Genomic DNA, 20,215 nt, shown 5'->3' with positions numbered 1-20,215 from the left:
ACAGACGGAGCTGCAGCCAGGTGTGCCTGGGCCTCGGGGATGGAGCACTGGAGCACTGGAAGAGGAGGCTCAGCAAGGCTATGGGGATCACCTGTAGGGAAGAGGCAGGGAGAACTGAAGCCTGAGAATACGAGGTCATCTGAGGAAGAACCCTGGAGGAGCTCACGCATTCACTGTGGGAGTCAGAAGCTACCAGGTTGGATGAAAGAATAGAAGGGAGTTTCCAAAGACTAGAAGTTAGAATGAGGTGGGTCAAGAGCAGAGAGAAGCCTTCATCCTGACCCAGAAAACTTAATCCAGGCCTGGTTCATGACCCAGTTCAAAGACCCCTTCTCCCTCTCTTTCCTAACTCCCCTCCAGGCAAAACTGAAGACCCCTTTTCTGCACTTCTGTAGTACCTGTTTCACACTTCCTTGATACTTGTCACAACCCACGTTGCCTCCATGAACAGGGAACTCCTGGCAGAGTGTCACTGAGCTTTGTAAATTCAGTGCCAAGTCAAGTTCCTGACACACCGCAAGCACTCAGAAGAGTGAAAGTGAAGTCACTCAGTCGTGTCCGGCTCTTTGCGACCCCATGGACTGTAGCCTGCCAGGTTCCTCTGTCCATGGGATTCTCCAGGCAAGAATACTGGAGTGGGTTGCCATTGGTGTTTCCTAAATGACTAGCAGTTGGCGAGTTACCTGTTCCTTCTCGTGTGCAACCTGGACACGGAAGATGGGAGCTTCCTGCATAAGTGGCTGAGGGAAGTGGATCACCTGAAGGAGGCTCTCGAACCATCATGCTTCGGCTGTCTGGAGAACCGATGTGGAAGAAGCGGGAAGGTCAATGATGGGCTAGAAGGCCAGGGGAGCTGCGAATGGGGTCAAGGAAGGAAAAGCAATCAGGAGATGGGGAGGCTGGGATCTCGAAGACCAGTCAGAGAATTCATCCTGGTAAGCAATCCCAAACTCAAATCCCCAGATATAAAGGAAAATTGGGCTAAAAGCGTTGGTGGTGAGCCTTGATTGGCTGGGTTAAACTGGAGAATTAATAGCAAATTGATCACATTTTTGGCCACATCCCACCAACCCCAGAGGCTGGTCATCTTAAACTGAACTCATTCCCTCTGGTTTCCTACCAAACCACATCCATCTTTTATGCTGCTTGTAAGACTGTTCATCTGAAAACTTTGCTTCTATTTTTTTTCACCACCCTTCTCCTCTCCATGTAGTTCAGCTCTGTTCAATAGAAGTAAAATGTGAGTCACATATGTAATTTAAAACTTTCTAGTACTGCATTAAAAAAGGAACAGGTAAAATAAATTTTGGTCATTTTATTTCATCCAATATATCCAAAATATTATTTCAACTTGTAAACAGTATTAAAAATTAACTATGAGTGAGATATTTTATAATATTTTTGTACCATGTCTTTGAAATCCAGTTTTCATTTTATAGTCACAGCACATTTCAGGTCAAGTGCTGAATTTCAATGCAAAAGTGAAATAAAGTCCTACCAAAAGAATAAAGTTGTATTTAATGAAAAAAATTACACTGCTTCACTTTTTAAACAAAATGTAGAGTTCAGTTCAATTCAAGATCTCCAGTAGTCACAGATGACCAGTGGCTGCCATCTTGGACAGCACAGATCTAGCTACATTTGGCGAGTCTAAATTCCTGTTTGGTTTTTAATCTTCCGTAATTTATCACCTTCCTGCTCCTGCATCACCCCTCACCACTCTGTGAAAATGACTCCAGATCTTTTTCCCCCACATATCATGCCTAATCCCTACTCTGGGCCTCGGCTAATGTTCCTTCTCACAAGAATGCCCTGCCTTTCACCTTTCCCTAGCCATAACCTGCAGGCCTAGCTCAAACATTGCTTCTTCTGTGAAACCTTCTGCTTTGCTATAGTGCCTAGATTCTATTTTCTCTGACATTCTACTGGACCTCAGTAAGGATCATGCAATTTGACACTTAATTCTTCTCTGTTTCAAGTGTTGGCTTTGTCTCTCCTCCATTAGCTGGGCCATACTGGGATGGTAAGGACTGGATCATGTATACTCTGGCCCCCCTGACCTGCCCCAACTTTGGAAACAAGAAAAGCATGAAGGCTTTTTTTCCCAGTTGACTGGTTGGTTTTACTCATTTAAAAAAGTTGTTTTGGGGCCCTGGTGGTTGCTCACTAAATGACCGTTGGCTGATCCCTTTCATGTAGAGCTACCAGATTTAGAAGATTAAAATGTTGGATATCCAGCTAAATGGAATTTCAGATGGATATATATATATATATATATATATATATAGAGAGAGAGAGAGAGAGAGAGAGAGAGAGAGGGAGGGAGTAAGTATGTCTCAAATATTGCATGGAATATACTTACACTAAAAATTATTCTTTATTTATCTGAAATTCAAATTTAACCAGTGTCCTGTACTTTTCTTTGCTATATCTAGCAACCCTACTTTCAGGACCATCTGTTGTGCTATCTGCTCAGCATCCGTTTCTCCTCCTCCTGGCATCAGCACCTTGATTTTCCTCTGGGGAATTATTGTTCCCCCATTCTCATAGCTACATGTGACATATGTTTGATTGACACTCACTTCCTGCCCCTTCCTCCATTGGAACACATGACCCAGGCCTAGGCAGAGGGCTGCTTTCCCCCAAAGAACAGTGACTGGCTAAGGGATAGGCATGTGAACCAAGACAAGTCAATGAAAACCCTCCCTCAGGTATTTGCAGGAATCACAGGGACAGATAAACTCTCCTTCCACCAGGGTTGCTGGATTGGTAGGATGTTAAGCTGGCACTGCTGGTGGCCAGTTTGCCACCTAGTGGAGAACACCTGCCTGAGAATTAGAGTGACCCAGAGGAAAGCAGAGCTAAGGGCTGAAAGTTCTCAGTTCAGTTCAGTTGCTCAGCTGTGTCCGACTCTTTGCGACCCCATGAATCGCAGCACACCAGGCCTCCCTGTCCATCACCAACTCCCAGAGTTCACTCAAACTCACGTCCATCGAGTCGGTGATGCCATCCAGCCATCTCATCCTTTGTCGTCCCCTTCTCCTCCTGCCCCAATCCCTCCCAGCATCAGGGTCTTTTCCAATGAGTCAACTCTTCGCATGAGGTGGTCGAAGTACTGGAGTTTCAGCTTTAGCATCAGTCCTTTCAAAGAAATCCCAGGACTGATCTCCTTTAGAACGGACTGGTTGGATCTCCTTGCAGTCCAAGGGACTCTCAAGAGTCTTTTCCAACACCACAGTTCAAAAGCATCAATTCTTCGGCACTCAGCTTTCTTCACAGTCCAACTCTCGCATCCATGCATGACCACTGGAAAAATCATAGCCTTGACTAGATGGACCTTTGTTGGCAAAATAATGTCTCTGCTTTTGAATATGCTATCTAGGTTGGTCATAACTTTCCTTCCAAGGAGTAAGCATCTTTTAATTTCATGGCTGCAATCACCATCTGCAGTGGTTTTGGAGCCCCCAAAAATAAAGTCTGACACTGTTTCCACTGTTTCCCCATCTATTTGCCATGAAGTGATGGGACCAGATGCCATGATCTCCATTTTCTGAATGTTGAGCTTTAAGCCAACTTTTTCACTCTCTTTCACTTTCATCAAGAGCCTCTTTAGTGCCTCTTCACTTTCTGCCATAAGGGTGGTGTCATCTGCATATCTGAGGTTATTGATATTTCTCCCAGCAATCTTGATTCCAGCTTGTGTTTCTTCCAGCATTTCTTCAGCATTTCTCATGATGTACTCTGCATAGAAGTTAAATAAGCAGGGTGACAATATATAGCCTTGATGTACTCCTTTTCCTATTTGGAACCAGTCTATTGTTCCATGTCCAGTTCTAACTGTTGCTTCCTGACCTGCATATAGGTTTCTCAAGAGGCAGGTCAGGTGGTCTGGTATTCCCATCTCTTTCAGAATTTTCCACAGTTTATTGTGATCCACACAGTCAAGGCTTTAGCATAGTCAATAAAGCAGAAATAGATCTTTTTCTGGAACTCTCTTGCTTTTTCGATGATCCAGCAGATGTTGGCAATTTGATCTCTGGTTCCTCTGCCTTTTCTAAAACCAGCTTGAGCATCTGGAAGTTCATGGTTCACGTATTGCTGAAGCCTGGCTTGGAGAATTTTGAGCATTACTTTACTAGCGTGTGAGATGAGTGCAATTGTGTGGTAGTTTGAGCATTCTTTGGCATTGCCTTTCTTTGGGATTGGAATGAAAACTGACCTTTTCCAGTCCTGTGGGCACTGCTGAGCTTTCCAAATTTGCTGACATATTGAGTGCAGCACTTTCACAGCATCATCTTTCAGGATTTGAAATAGCTCAACTGGAATTCCATCTAATCACATGGACCACAGCCTGGTCTAACTCAATGAAACTAAGCCATCCCCTGTGGGGCCACCCAAGATGGGCAGGTCATGGTGGAGAGGTCTGACAGAATGTGGTCCACTGGAGAAGGGAATGGCAAACCACTTCATATTCTTGCCTTGAGAACCCCATGAACAGTATGAAAATGCTGAAAGTTCTAGAGCACATCATTTTGCGTATCTGGATCTAGCTACCTTGGGACTCTTGCCTAATAGTTATAATTTCACAAACACACATCTATGTGTGCACACAGACTTCTTAGAGAGGAGGACAGACTTGATAGGAGGAGGAGGAGAGGCACAGAATAAAAGTCAGCCCTCACATCTACACATCTCCATTCCTCTGAAATATGCTTCTTATGGCAGCCTAGGCATTGGGGCCAGGCCCCACCCAGCCCCACCCCATCACATCCTACCTGCAGCATGGCCAGGGCTCACCAGAAGCGCTTAGAGTTATGAATGAGGAGGTCCAACATGTGGTTTTGGAGAATCTGCCCAAGAAGCACATGGGCCCCTATACTCATTGTATTCAGCACCCACTTGGTGCTTAGCGCATGCTGGAATTTCTAAATATGGCAGATATATGGGGATATCGAAAATGAGGGATCAGTAAGCAGCAGAATAAACAGGGCCTTATTATAAGATAGGAATCTAGGGATCAAAAGTGCAGACAAAATTTGCTTTGGTAATGGCTGATACATGGTTACTGATCAATACCATGGTTACTGTGATGTTTATTAAAAAATTAATTCAATTCTTAAAACAATCCTATGAAATAGATTTTTTTCTGTACCACTTCTACATATATGGAAACTAGAAGTCAGAAGTAAAATAACAATAGTGAAACATAGAATCAGGACCTAAATCCAAGTCTTCTGATTTAGTGATAAGCCACAATCATTTCCTGGATATGAAATCACAATGAAATTGAAAAGTTGTACAAATACATGGGACTGTATTAATTATCACCTGTTCCTGGCCCTCATATCTTGCATTTGTAACATCTTTGAGGGTACCAGGCATCCAGTAAAGGAACTGAGGGTATTAAGTACTTGGATCTAACCAGGCTGAGGAAACAGGATACTACTACTACCACCTCCTTGTTCTGCAGCCCTATAAATAGCTGGTCACACAAACCCCTGGCATATTGAAAATACTTGACAAGTGATCAACAAACACTCTTGAGTTTAAGAACAGAAATCTGACCAATCAGAATAAAGCTGGCCAGTATGCAGTACTGATGCTATCGGCTACATGTCAGACTATGCAGCTGGGGAGATATCAATCAAATATGAGTTATATCACTAACCATTTGGAATAGGAAATGGCAAGCCACTCTAGTATTCTTGCCTGGGAAATTCCATGGACAGAGGAGCACAGTGGGCTACAGTCCATGGGGTCACAAAAAGTCTGACAGGACTGAGCACACACAAACAAACATAAAAATATTTAAGTTTTACATATTTGAACCTAGACAGGTTCAGTTTAAAGTTCATGTGGAGGGCTTCCCTGTAGGTCCAGTGGTTAAGAATCTGCCTTGCAATGCAAAGGACACTAGGTCCAGGAAGATCCCACAAACTTCGGATCAGCTAAGTCCATGTGCCACAACTACTAAGCCTGTGCTCTAGAGCCCATGCTCTGCAACGAGAAACCACCAAAATGAAAAGCCCTGCACCGCAACGAAGAATAGCCCCAGCTTGCCGCAACTAGGGAAAGCCTGCATATAGCAACAAAGACCCACCACAGCCAAAAAGTAATAAAAATAAATAAACCTTATAAAAAATAAATTCATGTGGAAAAAGGGCAGTAGTTATACAGAAGAGTATTGAAGCAAGGACTAGCCCTTATCAGACATTAAATATACCATAAAGTATCTATATTTAAACAGTATGATATCAGCACATCAATAGACAGACACAAATTTCCAGAAATAAACCATTGCACCTGGGAACTGAGTGTTTGATACAGATCGCATCTCATGTCACTTATGAAAAGATGAACTTTAAAAATATATACTGGGAAAATTGTATAGTCTTCAGAAAAATATAAAATTGAGTCCATACCTCACCCTATACACAAGAATAAGCTCCTAACGATAGTTTGGGACTAGCATTTAGGCATGTCTATATATAAAGCAGATAAGCAACAGGGACCTACTGTATCTTATATCTTATAATGACCTATAATGGTAAAGAATCTGAAAAGGAATCATATATACTATATAATTTAATCACTTTGTTGTACACCCAAAACTAACAGAACATTGTAAAATAAACAGACTTCCATTTAAAAAATGGTGTTAATAAAAGAGAGCAAGAGAAAGACCATTTTTACTAGAAGAAAACATGTACTAAAAGAAAACACAGATGGAGCTCCTTTCCAGTCTGGGGGTGGGGGTAGGGTGAGGGGTGCTTTCTGTTTCTCAAGATACAGATTCAATAAAAGATAGACTGCTAAGTTTTACCCCAGAAATATTAAAGCAAAGACTTTTGTATTGTTAAAACTCATAGAAAATATAATATATAGAGCCCCTTGAACAACATGGGTTTGAACTGCAAGGGCCCACTTATACATGGATTGTGTCAATGGTAAGTACACAGTACTACAATGCTCCTGTCCCAGGAATGTGGAGAAGGAGAAATCATGGGTACACAGAGTCAACTATAAGTTACACCATGTTCCACTGTGCAGAGGATCAGTGCCCCTAACCACTGCCTTGTTCTATTGTTACCTGTTTATCAGAAGTAAAGGACTAATATCTCAAATTTATAAAGAATTCACAATCAAAAAAAAAAAAGAATTCACAATCAAGGGATCATCAAGACCACCATATCATTAGAAAATGAGTGTATTTCATATATTTTACAGGGCTTCCCAAGTAGCACTAGTGGTAAAGAACCTGCCTGCCAATGCAGGAGACAAAAGAGACTCCCTGGGTAGGGAAATCCCCTGGAGGGGGGAGCATAACAACCCACTCCAGTATTCTTGCCTGGAGAATCCCATGGACAGAGGAGCCTGGCGGGCTACAGTCCATAGGGTAGCAAAGAGTCAGACAGGACTAAAGTGTCCTAGCAGCAGCAGCATGTATATACATAAACACACAGTTCAAATGCCCTGCAGAAGAGACTACCCAAATGACCTTGCACATGTAGAGCACACCTGAACGTGAGAAACAATGAGGAGGAGTTCTACAGGAGCTTCCCTGGGAGTCCAGTGGTTAGGACTCCATGCTTTTCACTGCTAAGGGCCTGGGTTCAATCTCTGGTCTGAGAACTAACATCCCACAAGCCGTACAGCATGGCCAAAATAGTTAAAAAATAAATTTATAAATAAACCACTTTCTTTAAAAAAATAAAAATAGAGATGCTTTTCAAAACAGAGTTCTATAAACCAAAGTGCAGTTATTTTCAGTGTGCCTCGCAAAAGCACAAAAGAGTATATATAGTAAGCTGCTTCCTGTATAAGAAAGAAGTGCAAAGCATACACGCACACGCACACTTTTTTGGTAAAAAAAGACACAGGAGGAGAAGTCAGTCACAAATGAAATTGTTACTTGCAGGAATGAGTAGGAATGGGAGGGAAGGAATAGAGAAGAAGACAACTTCTTAAGTTCTGACTTTTAAATCATGTTATATTTCCCTTGTGGCTCAGCTGGTAAAGAATCTGCCTGCAATGCAGGAGACCTGGGTTCAATCCCTGGGTTGGGAAGATACCCTGGAAAAGGGAAAGGCTATCCACTCCAGTATTCTGGCCTGGAGAATTCCATGGACTGTATAGTCTATGTGGTTGCAAAGAGTCAGACACAACTGAGTGACTTTTACTTTCACATTTTACACGTTCAAAAGATAAAATTAGATCAAACACTGAAAAAAAATCTGAAATTGAAAACAAAAACAAATGAACCTAACTGTATCTCACATTAATAACATAACCACAAAGAAAAAAAATTAATACAAGTGACTTTTGAACATTTTATCTACCTCGAGTGGGATGTGACCAAAGGACAAAAAGAACTGCAAAAATCTTGACCACTTCTTGGTAAGTTTGTTGGTGACAGTGGTACGAGGGTAGCAGTTCCGAAACTGGTATTCACTGCAGGACTGAACAGGTGCATAAGTATACTGATGATGTTGGAGCAGAGTACATGTATATATATGTGTCTTTGAAAACATATGTCTTTATATATTTCCTTTTCTTTCTACTGAAAGGGCTTGGAGGCAAAACAAGCCAGGAGCAGTGAGCATACCAAGTACCTAGCTCTCTAAATATCAATTTCTACTGACAATCAGGGTTCCTTGGAAAATGATTGATCTCATGGCCAGAACCAGGGGAAGTATAAGGTGAACTTGGGCCAACATTTTTGTGCCCCTACATTTTGTGCTTCTACATGTGGAGAGGGGCTTTCCTGGTGGCCCATTGATAAAGAATCTGCCTGCTAATGCAGGAGATGTGGGTTTGATCCCTGGGTTGGGAAGATCCCCTGGAGAAGGAAATGGCAACCCACTCCAGTATTCTTGCTTGGCAAATCCTGTGGACAGAGGAGCCTGGCAGGCTATAGTACATAAGATCACAAAAGAGTCGGACACGACTGAGTGACTAACAACAACATGTAGATAGGGAGAAACCATGGATACAGACAGTCAACTGTAAGTCATACTATTCTCCCCTGGGTACATAAACACACACACACACACACAAATGTAAATAATGAAGAAGAGATTTATAAACTGGAGAGATTTTCAGTATATCTTGTTAAGCAAAAATGCAAGGCATAAAAGAGTGTATGATGTTGCATAAGAGAACAGGAAAAAAATTTTTTTTGCAAAAAGCAGCACAGTAGAGTGTTTAAATGCTAATGTGGATAGATATGTCACAAGAACACAAGGGCCAGCTTGAATGAGCTCGCATTTTGAGCATTAAAATGAGTAATAACAGGAATAGATTAAAACACACTGAGCAACAAAAATTCATGAGTTCATATCAGTACTAAACAAATGTAGATAAGATGGGGAGAGAAGAGAGATTTTCTTCACAGAAGAATGCCAGCTAATAAATGTAGACAGAAGGGTAGAAACAGAAAAATCACCATTTGAAAACTTTCACAGTAATAATTGATTCAACCAAGAATCATTAGCGGATGCTAAAATCATGGGTGAAAGATGCTGAGGAATAAGATAAAAAGAAGCCTAACAGACACCACCTTGACCAAATGATCAAACATAGCACCACCAAACAAAGGGACAAACTGACATCAGGAACCTCCCCATGTGATACAATGATAAAGGAGCAGCCACATCTATGCAGGATCCTGCCCCCAAATTTAAGGTGAATATAATGAGAAAACAATCAGGCAAATCCAAAGTGAGGCACATACTGGGAAACAATTGGTCTAGACTTCTAAAACACCACTGTTTTGATGAAAAACATAAAAAACGACTGAGGGACTCAGCCAGATTAAAGGAAACTAAAGAAACATAATGAAATGCAATGCAACGCATTATTCTTGATCAGATCCTGGATCCGGAAGATAAAAACAATACAAGAATAATTGGGGGCATCTGAATATAGTCTGTATAAGATAATCATGTTGTATTAATTGTCATTTTCTCGAGCAATAATTATGTGGTAATTATGGAGACAAATGCCCTTTGTTCTTAGGGAACACAGTAATTTGTGTCAAGTATCATATCTCCAATTACATTTCAAATGATTCAGAGGAAAAAAGAGATGAAGCAGATGTGGCAAAATGTTAATGACTGGTAATCTAGCGAAAAGCATATGGGTGTTCATTGTACTATTCTTGCAATTTTTCTGCAGATTTAAAAGTTTTCAAAATAAAAGTGTGGGCAGATTTTACATCAAAAATATTTCTACAACTAAAGATTTATAAGCTTTAAAAGAAGCCTCCTTATTTTAAACAATGTCAGTACATTTAAAAGATAAAAAACCAGAATCAAGCAAAAGACAAAAACCACACAAAGACATACACAAAAACTCATAGATCTGACCATGTAAAAAGGTGTAAATAAAGTGTCTCGACATCAGAAACGTAGAAATTAAAGATAATAAACCAGGGGAAAATATAGAATGGGAAAAAAGGGCTACCATCCTTGCTATATATACTCCCTCTTATAAATTAGTAAGAAAAAAATACCCTAAAAAAGAACAGGTGAATATGCCCAAAAGATATGAAGAAGCAATAGAAAAAGATAAAAATATTCAGGAAGCAATAATAATTGCTTCTAATGCAGGGGGGCATGGGTTTAATCCCAGGTCTGGAAACTAAAATCCCACATGCTGCAGAGTGCAGTCAAAAAAAAAAAAAATATATATATATATATATTCAAAAGCCAACAAATATCTTTAAGCAGCCAATCTCCGTAGTAATGGAATATAAATTCACACTTCAATGCTTTTTGTTTTTCCCTTTGCTGATTAGCGAAGATTCAAAAGAACAATGCTACCCAGTATTTTAAGGGTGTGGGGGAACAACCAATTTTACCCTCTGTTCATAAACCTTTTTGGAGGTACAAATATGCATCAAAAAACCTTTAAAATTTTAGATATACTTTAAGCCAGTGATTCCACTATTGGAGGTTTATACTAATGAGAGTGTCAAATATGTGTATAAGGATATTCTGTGCAGCACTTTAATAAAAGCCATAATGTTGAAACTATAACATCTAATGACTGTGGTTAGAGTAAAAAATGATGGTCCATCCATTCCAAGGAATACTATACTGACATTAAAAATGATGAAGCAGAGAGCTTCCCTGGTGGCTCAGTGGTAAAGAATCCACCTGCAAATGCAGGAAACATGGGTTTGATCCCTGGTCAGATTTCCATGTCCCTCAGAGCAACTAAGCCCGTGGGCCATAACTACTGAACCTGTGCTCTAGAGCCCAGAGCTGAAACTACCGAGCCCATGTGCCACAGCGACTGAAGCCTGAGTGCCCTAGAGCTGGTGCTCTGCAGTAAGAGAAGCCACCTCAATGAGCAGCCTGCACACAGCAAAGAAGACCCAGCACAGCCATAAATAACTAAATAAGTAAAGAAAGAAAATTTTAAATGATGAGGTAGGGACTTCCCTGGTGGTGCAGTAGATAAGAATCCTCCTGCCAAGGCAGGGGACACAGGTTCAACCCCTGGTCCAGGAAGATTCAACATGCCATGGATGCACCTGGGCCCATGGGCCACAACTACTGAGCCTGGCTCTATAATCTGTGTTCCGCAAAAGGAGAGGCCACCACAGTGAGAAGCTCGTGCACCACAACGAAGAGTGGCCCCACTCGCCGCAACTAGAGAAAACTCATGCAAAGGAACCAAGACCCAGCACAGTCATAAGTAAGTAAATAAAATTATGAGGTAAATGACATTAGTACAGAAAGGTGTTTATAATTTTAAATAAAGAGAAGCAAGTTAAAAACAGCATGCCGAGTATACTATTTTTATATAAATATTTTACATATGCACTAAAAAATAGAGAGATATTCTCTAAAATTTGTCTGAGGGGTTTTCCTGGAAGAAGATGAATTATGGATGGTTTCTTTCCTCTTTGATTTCTGTATTTCTGAAAGTTTTGACAATAAAAAAATATATTGCTATCATAGTTACAATTTTCTTTAAAAATACAGTGCTTTAAAATACCACAGATTATCATTCCCTACTATATCCCCCACCCCTGGGATAGTACCTGGTATGTGACAGGTACTCTAAAACTATTTGCTGAATGAATGAATAAAAGAGTCTCACACAACTCATGGACATGGTTGAAATTTATACCATATGGTGAAATAAACCATGGATTTAGAGTCACAAAACCTGGGTTCAAACTGGGTTCAAATCCTGACTCCTGGACTTCCCTGATGGTGCAGTGGATAAGAATCCACCTGCCAATGTAGGGGACTTGGATTCGATCCCGGGTCCAGGAAGATTCCACAAGCTGTGGAGCTTCTAGGCCCTCACGGCACAACTACTGAGCCTGCACTCTAGAGCTCACACGCTGCAGCTACTGAGGCCTACAAGCCCAGATCCTATGCTACACAAGAGAAGCCACAGCAACGAGAAAGCTGTATATGGCAATGAAGAGTAGGCCCCACTCGCCACAACTAGAGAAAGCCCGCCTGCAGCAGTGAAGACCCAGTGCAGCAAAAAGCAATAATAATTAATTTTTAAAAAGCCTGATTTCTGTCTTAGTTGTGTAGTCATGATTACAATCCCTTAATGTCTTCATTTCAACTTTCTCATTTGGGAAATGGGGACATTGAACACACAATCCCTAGGAGGTTGTTAAGAGGATTGAGAAAACATACATAAAATATTTTGTAAAGTGCAAAGGCCTCTGTGTATGAGGTATTATGACTATGCAATGGAACCTATAAGTGTGAAGAAGTATATAGCATAAAAGGAAGGGGTCTAGACAAGGTGGGTGTAATTGGAAAAGACTTCTGAGAGATGTGAGAGCTCAAAAGCAATAGTGAATGTGGAAAGCATGCCAAGAGAAATAGGGATATGATGAATGAACACCATTTAGAAGGAAAGACAAAGATACACTTTGAAAGGAGTGTGGATTCCCTGCTCAGGGGGAGAGGGACTTCCTTTGAGTTCTGAAGGCAGGTAAGGAGCACGCCAGCTGTTGTCTGGTCAAGTTGGGAAGCTTCCTGGAGAAGGTGGTTTGAATAATGGATGAGGCCACATCTGTCCAGCCCCACTTTTCAGGGGCCTGGTTCTGCCTCCTGGAGGATAAGGGATGTTGTGTGTGAAAACTGAGGACCAGAGATACGTAAAACTGCTTTTTCTTTTGGGCCACAAAGCAGAGCTGAAGTGGCATCCAGACATCCTGGTGCTCACTCCAAACCCTAAACTGCAAAGTGCACCCAAAGTGATTATTATTGCTACAGTTACTACCAGCGCTTGTACTGATCATAATTTCCTTAGTGAGCAGGGACTGTATCAGTGTACTGTTATCTGCAGTGAACTCATAGGAAAACTTGCAAAAAAAATATGCCTCAAAGGCTTCTGCATAGTGTAGATGACTCTAGTATTGATAATTAACCTGTGAAAAAGGACAGAAGAATATCTGTCAGCTGATTGGTGGCCCATCCTATATTTTGCATTTTTCTCAAGAGAACTGAATGGAGCAGCCCATTGACTTGAGAACTCTGCTTAGTGACCTGGTAACACAAGAACACAAGATGGCAGGAATACACAGAAGAACTATACAAAAAGATCTTCATGACCAAGATAATCATGATGGTGTGATCACTCACCTAGAGCCAGACATCCTGGAATGTGAAGTCAAGTGGGCCTTAGGAAGCATCACTAGGAACAAAGCTAGTGGAGGTGATGGAATTCCAGTTGAGCTATTTCAAATCCTGAAAGATGATGCTGTGAAAGTGCTGCACTCAATATGTCAGCAAATTTGGAAAACTTAGCAGTGGCCACAGGACTGGAAAAGGTCAGTTTTCATTCCAATCCCAAAGAAAGGCAATGCCAAAGAATGCTCAAACTACTGCACAATTGCACTCATCTCACACACTAGTAAAGTAATGCTCAAAATTCTCCAAGCCAGGCTTCAGCAATACGTGAACTGTGAAATTCCAGATGTTCAAGCTGGTTTTAGAAAAGGCAGAGGAACCAGAGATCAAATTGCCAACATCCGCTGGATCATCAGAAAAACATCTACTTCTGCTTTATTGACTATGCCAAAGCCTTTGACTGTGTGGATCACAATAAAGTGTGGAAAATTCTGAAAGAGATGGGAATACCAGACCACCTGACCTACCTCTTGAGAAACCTATATGCAGGTCAGGAAGCAACAGTTAGAACTGGACACGGAACAACAGACTGGTTCCAAATAGGAAAAGGAGCACGTCAAGGCTGTATATTGTCACCCTGCTTATTTTATTTAACTTCTATGCAGAGTACATCATGAGAAATGCTAGGCTGGAAGAAGCACAAGCTGGAATCAAGATTGCTGGGAGAAATATCAATAACCTCAGATATGCAGATGACACCACCCTTATGGCAGAAAGTGAAGAGGAGCTAAAAAGCCTCTTGATGAAAGTGAAAGTGGAGAGTGAAAAAGTTGGCCTCAAGCTCAACATTCAGAAAACTAACATCATGGCATCTGGTCCCATCACTTCATGGCAAATAGATGGGGAAACAGTGGAAACAGTGGCTGACTTTATTTTTCTGGGCTCCAAAATCACTGCAGATGGTGACTGCAGCCATGAAATTAAAAGACGCTTACTCCTTGGAAGGAAAGTTATGACCAACCTAGATAGCATATTCAAAAGCAGAGACATTACTTTGCCAACAAAGGTCCATCTAGTCAAGGCTATGGTTTTTCCAGTAGTCGTGAATGGATGTGAGAGTTGGACTGTGAAGAAGGCTGAGCGCCGAAGAATTGATGCTTTTGAACTGTGATGTTGGATAAGACTCTTGAGAGTCCTTTGGACTGTGAGGAGATCCAACCAGTCCATTCTAAAGGAGATCAGCCCTGGGATTTCTTTGGAAGGAATGATGCTAAAGCTGAAACTCCAGTACTTTGGCCACCTCATGTGAAGAGTTGACTCATTGGAAAAGACTCTGATGCTGGGAGGGATTGGGGGCAGGAGAAGGGGATGGCAGAGGATGAGATGGCTGGATGGCATCACTGACTTGATGGACGTGAGTCTGAATGAACTCCGGGAGTTGGTGATGGACAGGGAGGCCTGGCGTGCTGCAATTCATGGGGTCTCAAAGAGTCGGACACGACTGAGCGACTGAACTGAACTGAACTGAACACAAGAACTTGCCCAGCTGGCTTTGTGGAGGTCAAATAACCCTTTCTACCCTCCAGCCCTGGGTTTTCCTTGTTGTTGTTGTTGTTTGGCCATTCCACACAGCATAAGTTAAGTGTTAATGGCTCAGTCATGTCTGACTCTTTGCAACCCCATGGACTGTAGCTCACTAGGCTTTCCTGTCCATGGGATTCTCCAGGCAAGCATACTGGAGTAGATTTCCGTGTCGATTCCCCAGAGGATCTGCCTAACCCAGAGGTCAAACCCACGTATATTACGTCTCCTGTATTGGCAGGCGGGTTCTTTACCACTAGCACCACCTACACGGCATGTGGGATCTTAATTCCTCAGCCAGGGATTGAACCTGTGCTCTGCAGTAGAAGAGCAGAGTCTTAGCCACTGGACCACCAGGGAAGTCTCAGCCCTGGGTTTTCTAATTCCTGGGATCCCTCCTTTTCTGTGCCCCTCACTGTAGACGTTACCTCCTCATCCCTCATACCTGGATGAAGTTCCCTTCATATTTGAAGAAAAGCAGTGGCCATGTGATGCTGATGATGGAGGGGAAGGGCTTCTTCAGAGGGATCTGGAGAGAGAGAGAGAGGAGCAGGAGCAGCATCTCCAGGAAGACCTGGCTGTCACCGTTCCCTGGGGTCCCCTCCTCAAGTCTGGCCCTTCACTGGCAGGGACTGCCCCATGGTGCTGTGTGCCAAGGCCTGGATGTTGGGTGTTGGAGGTCTTCTCCTACACCTGCTCCACCAGTGTCTGCACCTCCGTGAGGCTGTCTAAGGAGAGGGAGAGGCCATCAGAGTGGAAGGGCAGCTCTCTGGCAGCTCTTCCTCCTGCCCTGGGGCCCAGTATACATACTGCTGCCCCCACCTCTGGGCAGACACCCTAAGACCTGGAAAAGTGATAGTTCCTCTGAGTCATTCTGCTGCCTCCAGCCACTCACCCCACCATTCCCATCTTCCCTCTCACCATCCAGGGTGAAAATGAAGAGCACAGTGTCAGTTTCTGTGAGGGACGGCAGGATGGAAGTCAGGAAGTCTTCCTGGGAGAAGGAGAAATGGGGACCCTGGGGCAGAAAAAGAGGAGAGAATCCCTCCCATGAAAAACTCTGGCACACAGACTTGGAGACCAAAGAGGCCCTTAGAGGACATTGAGTCCAGAGCTTTTATCTACAGATGTACAATAAAAAACCAAGACTCAAAGAAGTAAAAAGTGTTTTGCTCAAGATGACGCAGCTGATGGAAGAGCTCTGGATTAGAGCCAGGTTACGGGGGTGAATTCAGAGCTTCCCACACTGTCTCCATGCTGCCCCAAAGCCTCATGACCTTTAACCCATTTCCCCTTCTCTAGAAAGGAATCCCATAATATTCCCCTATCTGTTTCCACCTTCCTCTTTTTCCCACCCTCTGCACACTAGTTATCTTCCCAACTTCCCCACATCCCATCATCTTTCCACCTGGTTGATAAGCTCAGCCGCCAGGTTAAACATGCCACTGCGACCAGCAATGAGAGAGCCATGGACATCTCGGAAATCTAGGAAATCAGGGAGAGAGGAGTGAGAGGCTTCATAGGAGAGGAAGGTTCCAGGCTTGGAAGGTGTCAGTGGGACTGGGAGGAAAGTGGCAAGCGGGCTGCAGGGTGTGGAGTAACACACATGGGAGGCCATAGCTAAGCAAGGGATCAAGGACTGAGTGAAGGTTCAAAAGAAGGAGCATTTGACTGAATGCCTATCTAGATAGAGCAGGATGAACACTGAATAAGGCGCCCCGCCATGGGTTGGAGTAGGAAAGAATTTGGATAGCAGACCGATTGGTTTGGATCAGGAAGAATCAGGAGGAAAGTCTGGACAGGAGTCCCATCGGCACCAAAGGTATGCATGCACTCTACTCCATCCATGATGGCAATGATGCCCAGGGTCTGCCAGCCAACCAGGTACACTTGGCCTTTCTCACCAGGCTGAGTATGGGTCAGAGGTCAGGACGTGAGAGGAGCGATCACAGTGAAAAAAGTTCAGAGATCAGAGAAAAATACAAATGCAAGAGCATAGGAATAAATGAACCCAAAGCCTATCCTGACCCTCTAACACACAGGTCCCCATCCCTAGAACTTCCCACATTAACATATCCCATAGAGTCTCCGCTGCTTTCAGAACATTCTCTGCCCAAGCCACTTCCTCCCTCCAAATATATATCTACATACCTGCTGCTGGCCTGTTTCATCAGGCTGGTGATCTTGGGGCTTTGACCATAGGTCACCTGAGAAGCCCACTTAAATGTCTGCAGGATTTCCAAAAGGCATCTGGGAGAAAGGTGACCATCTCCCAGGGCAGGCCCAGTGCACCCTTCAGAAAACCCAGGTCCCTCCCATGCAGTTCAAGGGAAGGCACAATTCCCTTGAAACTAAGTTCTGCTGGTCCCTGATGGAGGTGCAGGAAGAAGGGCCAGATTGCGTTCAAGAAGGGCAGGAAGGGCTTTGGTGGGAAGACTAAAGAGCAGAGAGTGGGAGAGAGCATCCAGAGCACTGAGAGGAGGATGGGATCAGAGAGTTGACGAGGAGGTAAGTGAACCACATGGAAGCCAGGCAAGAGACCCTGGGGAGGGGAGCAGGCACACAGCAATATGACCTCTACCCCACATGGCCTGGACCATCCCCAAAGCAAAGACTCTCAGAAGCCATGTTAGCTTTGGATGTCCCAGGTGGGCACAGGGATCAGGTCCGGACATGAGAAACCCAGGGTCCATTGGGAACAAGCCAGGTGCCGTGACCGTGTCATGGGACCACCAGTGTCCCCATCCAGCTCCCTTCTCAGGGAAGGACCAACAGGGCCCCAGTCTTGGTGCTAAGCCCAGTCTCCAGGTCTGGATATGCCATTCCTCCATCTGCACTGTCCCCCCAGCTGTCCGACTCTCATCTCTCTCTGGTCCAGATCCTCCCTACCTTGGAGATGCTGCAATGCCCCATCTACAATGGTCCACAGTCTTGTGGGCTGCTGGCAACAGGGCTTCCAGAAGGATGTTAGTGGTGCTTCTACTTTTCATCCAGAAGGAATCACTGAGGCCCTCAGGTTGGGGAGTGATGATGGCACCCAGGAGAATCTGGGAGTGGAAAGAGGGTCCTGGAGTTTATTAGTTAGTGACCACTGTGTGTGCAGTCTGCTTACAGTGGCTCTTGGACATGTGCTCTGGTTAGTGGCCACTCCACAGGTATTTGTAGGACTAGTGGCCCCCAGTGTGCTGTGAGGAGGAACGCTGGGTTGAGAGCTTAACTGAGAGAAGAGGAGAGAGAAAGAGCCCCACTCTGGTCATTTCTATGGTACTTTCAGGACTTTGGAGACAAAGCCAGAATAATGAGTCTTCCATTACTTGGGGATAAGGGTTTTCAGAGAGGATTTTTCTTTTTCCCAAGAACTTTCTCCCCACTACATCCTCCCCTTTTTAAATAGCAGTTTACTAATCCAGACACCACATTTCCTGTTCTTTGGACAGACCGATGAAGCAGCCATAACATGATATGTGACATGACACACCAAACAGATAAAGAGATAACAGCAAAGAGAATGATAAAAAGAAGAGTTTGAGAAAAGGAGATTAAAAGTAAATAATTGCAGAGAGAAGGAGAGATAAGTCCCTGGGAGATGAAACATACAGAACTTGTGGGTGATATGGAATTCCTGCCTTCCAATCTCGCAGAAGGAAGGTCAAGGAAATGTCACAGACGTGCCCATCCCTGGCAGAGAGGATCAGGGATTTGGTTAAGGTACTTTGTAAGGTGAAAAGAAGAGAAGATGATGCTAGTGAGATGCAGTCACAATCCAGAGACAAAAGGAACAGGAGCACAGGAGACTTAGAAAGTCCAAGTCAATTTTGGAGACTTTTAGAAAGGCAGAAGGATGAAACTGCATCCCATTGTTTTTAAAATCCCATATTTGAAATTTAAACATATAAAAGAGACATAAAGCAGTTCACCAGTCTACTTGATACTTTCTATATGGTAAGATCTACTGGAGAAGGAAATGGCAACTCAGTCCAGTATTTCTGTCTGGAGAATACCCACAGAGGAACCTGGCAGGCTACAACCACGGGGTTGCCAAGAGTTGGACATGACTGAAGGAACTTAGCAAAACAACACTCACACACACAGATGCAAAAGAATGTCTTTAAATAGAAACTTCCCCTAGACCATTTAGGTCTTTAACAATTACTGATTTAAGAGACAGGGCCAGAACGGAAATAACACATCTTAAGACGAAAAACAAAATGAGAAAATAGGATGTGATTTACAACATTTCAGTAGACACACAATGCCAGGAATCCAGACAAGATGTAACGGAAGCTAAAATCAGAGGCCCTCGATGGCAAACCATCCTGAGTTGGGGGCAAGAGGTAGGGGCAGTGGCAGATCTCACCCTAGTTGCAGGATTGAGCACAAAAGCTTCCTGTTTCTCTTGCAGTTTCTGCATCTGCTCCGCTATTTGTCAGAATGTTGAACTCCAGTCTTCAGTGGGATCATTTTTAGGGCCCAAAGAGAGACAGAGGGGGGATTGTCTGTAAGAACCTAAAGGAAGGACCTCAGATGGGAATCAAGATCAGAGACCACATTGGGATTGGGGTCAGAGGTCTACAATTTCCTAGAGAGATGTGCTTTGATGCCCACAGGAGCACTGTGTCCCTGAACCTCAAGGATGAGGGTTAAAACATTCAGCAACTGAAGCCCAGAACAAAACCGACACTCCAGTGTAAAGTTCCAGCCTGAGACCAGAACTTCCTCATGACCTGGTCCTTCCACAGGTCTCATTGCCATGACCACACTAGCTACACCCTCTGCAGGTACCTGAGAGAATGCCCATCAACCAAATGTCATAATCACCACCTATTCAGTTTTAGGGTCCATCAGAAGCTTTTCCCATTCCTGGAAATATATTCTGGAAATCTCTCCAAATAGTGAACCCCTCACTAGCTGAAGTTCCTACTGAGAGAACCAAGCTACAAGGTCTGAAGTATAGCACCTAACAGTTGGGAACCTCCCTTGAATAAGTTAATCAGGAACAAGACAAAGAGTGGATGAGG

At 43.4% G+C, this 20,215-nt stretch overlaps 1 protein-coding gene across 1 annotated transcript in view; it reads right to left on the bottom strand.

Annotated features, from left to right (window-relative positions):
• The window catches only part of GCKR (glucokinase regulator), a 30,158-nt gene that overhangs the window by 2,742 nt on the left and 7,201 nt on the right, over positions 1-20,215 (bottom strand). Inside the window, 13 exon segments of the mRNA XM_070380123.1 lie at positions 2-56; positions 59-91; positions 684-780; positions 783-853; positions 15,643-15,726; positions 15,821-15,871; positions 15,873-15,925; positions 16,119-16,215; positions 16,606-16,684; positions 17,011-17,105; positions 17,345-17,447; positions 18,087-18,244; positions 19,555-19,660. Coding sequence (XP_070236224.1) covers positions 2-56; positions 59-91; positions 684-780; positions 783-853; positions 15,643-15,726; positions 15,821-15,871; positions 15,873-15,925; positions 16,119-16,215; positions 16,606-16,684; positions 17,011-17,105; positions 17,345-17,447; positions 18,087-18,244; positions 19,555-19,660 — 1,082 coding nt within the window.

Source organism: Bos mutus, chromosome 11 (genome assembly GCF_027580195.1).
Source record: "Bos mutus isolate GX-2022 chromosome 11, NWIPB_WYAK_1.1, whole genome shotgun sequence".
Lineage (NCBI taxonomy): Eukaryota > Metazoa > Chordata > Mammalia > Artiodactyla > Bovidae > Bos > Bos mutus.
The sequence above is the reverse complement of the archived record's forward strand: the minus strand, read 5'-3'. Positions and strand labels throughout refer to the sequence as shown.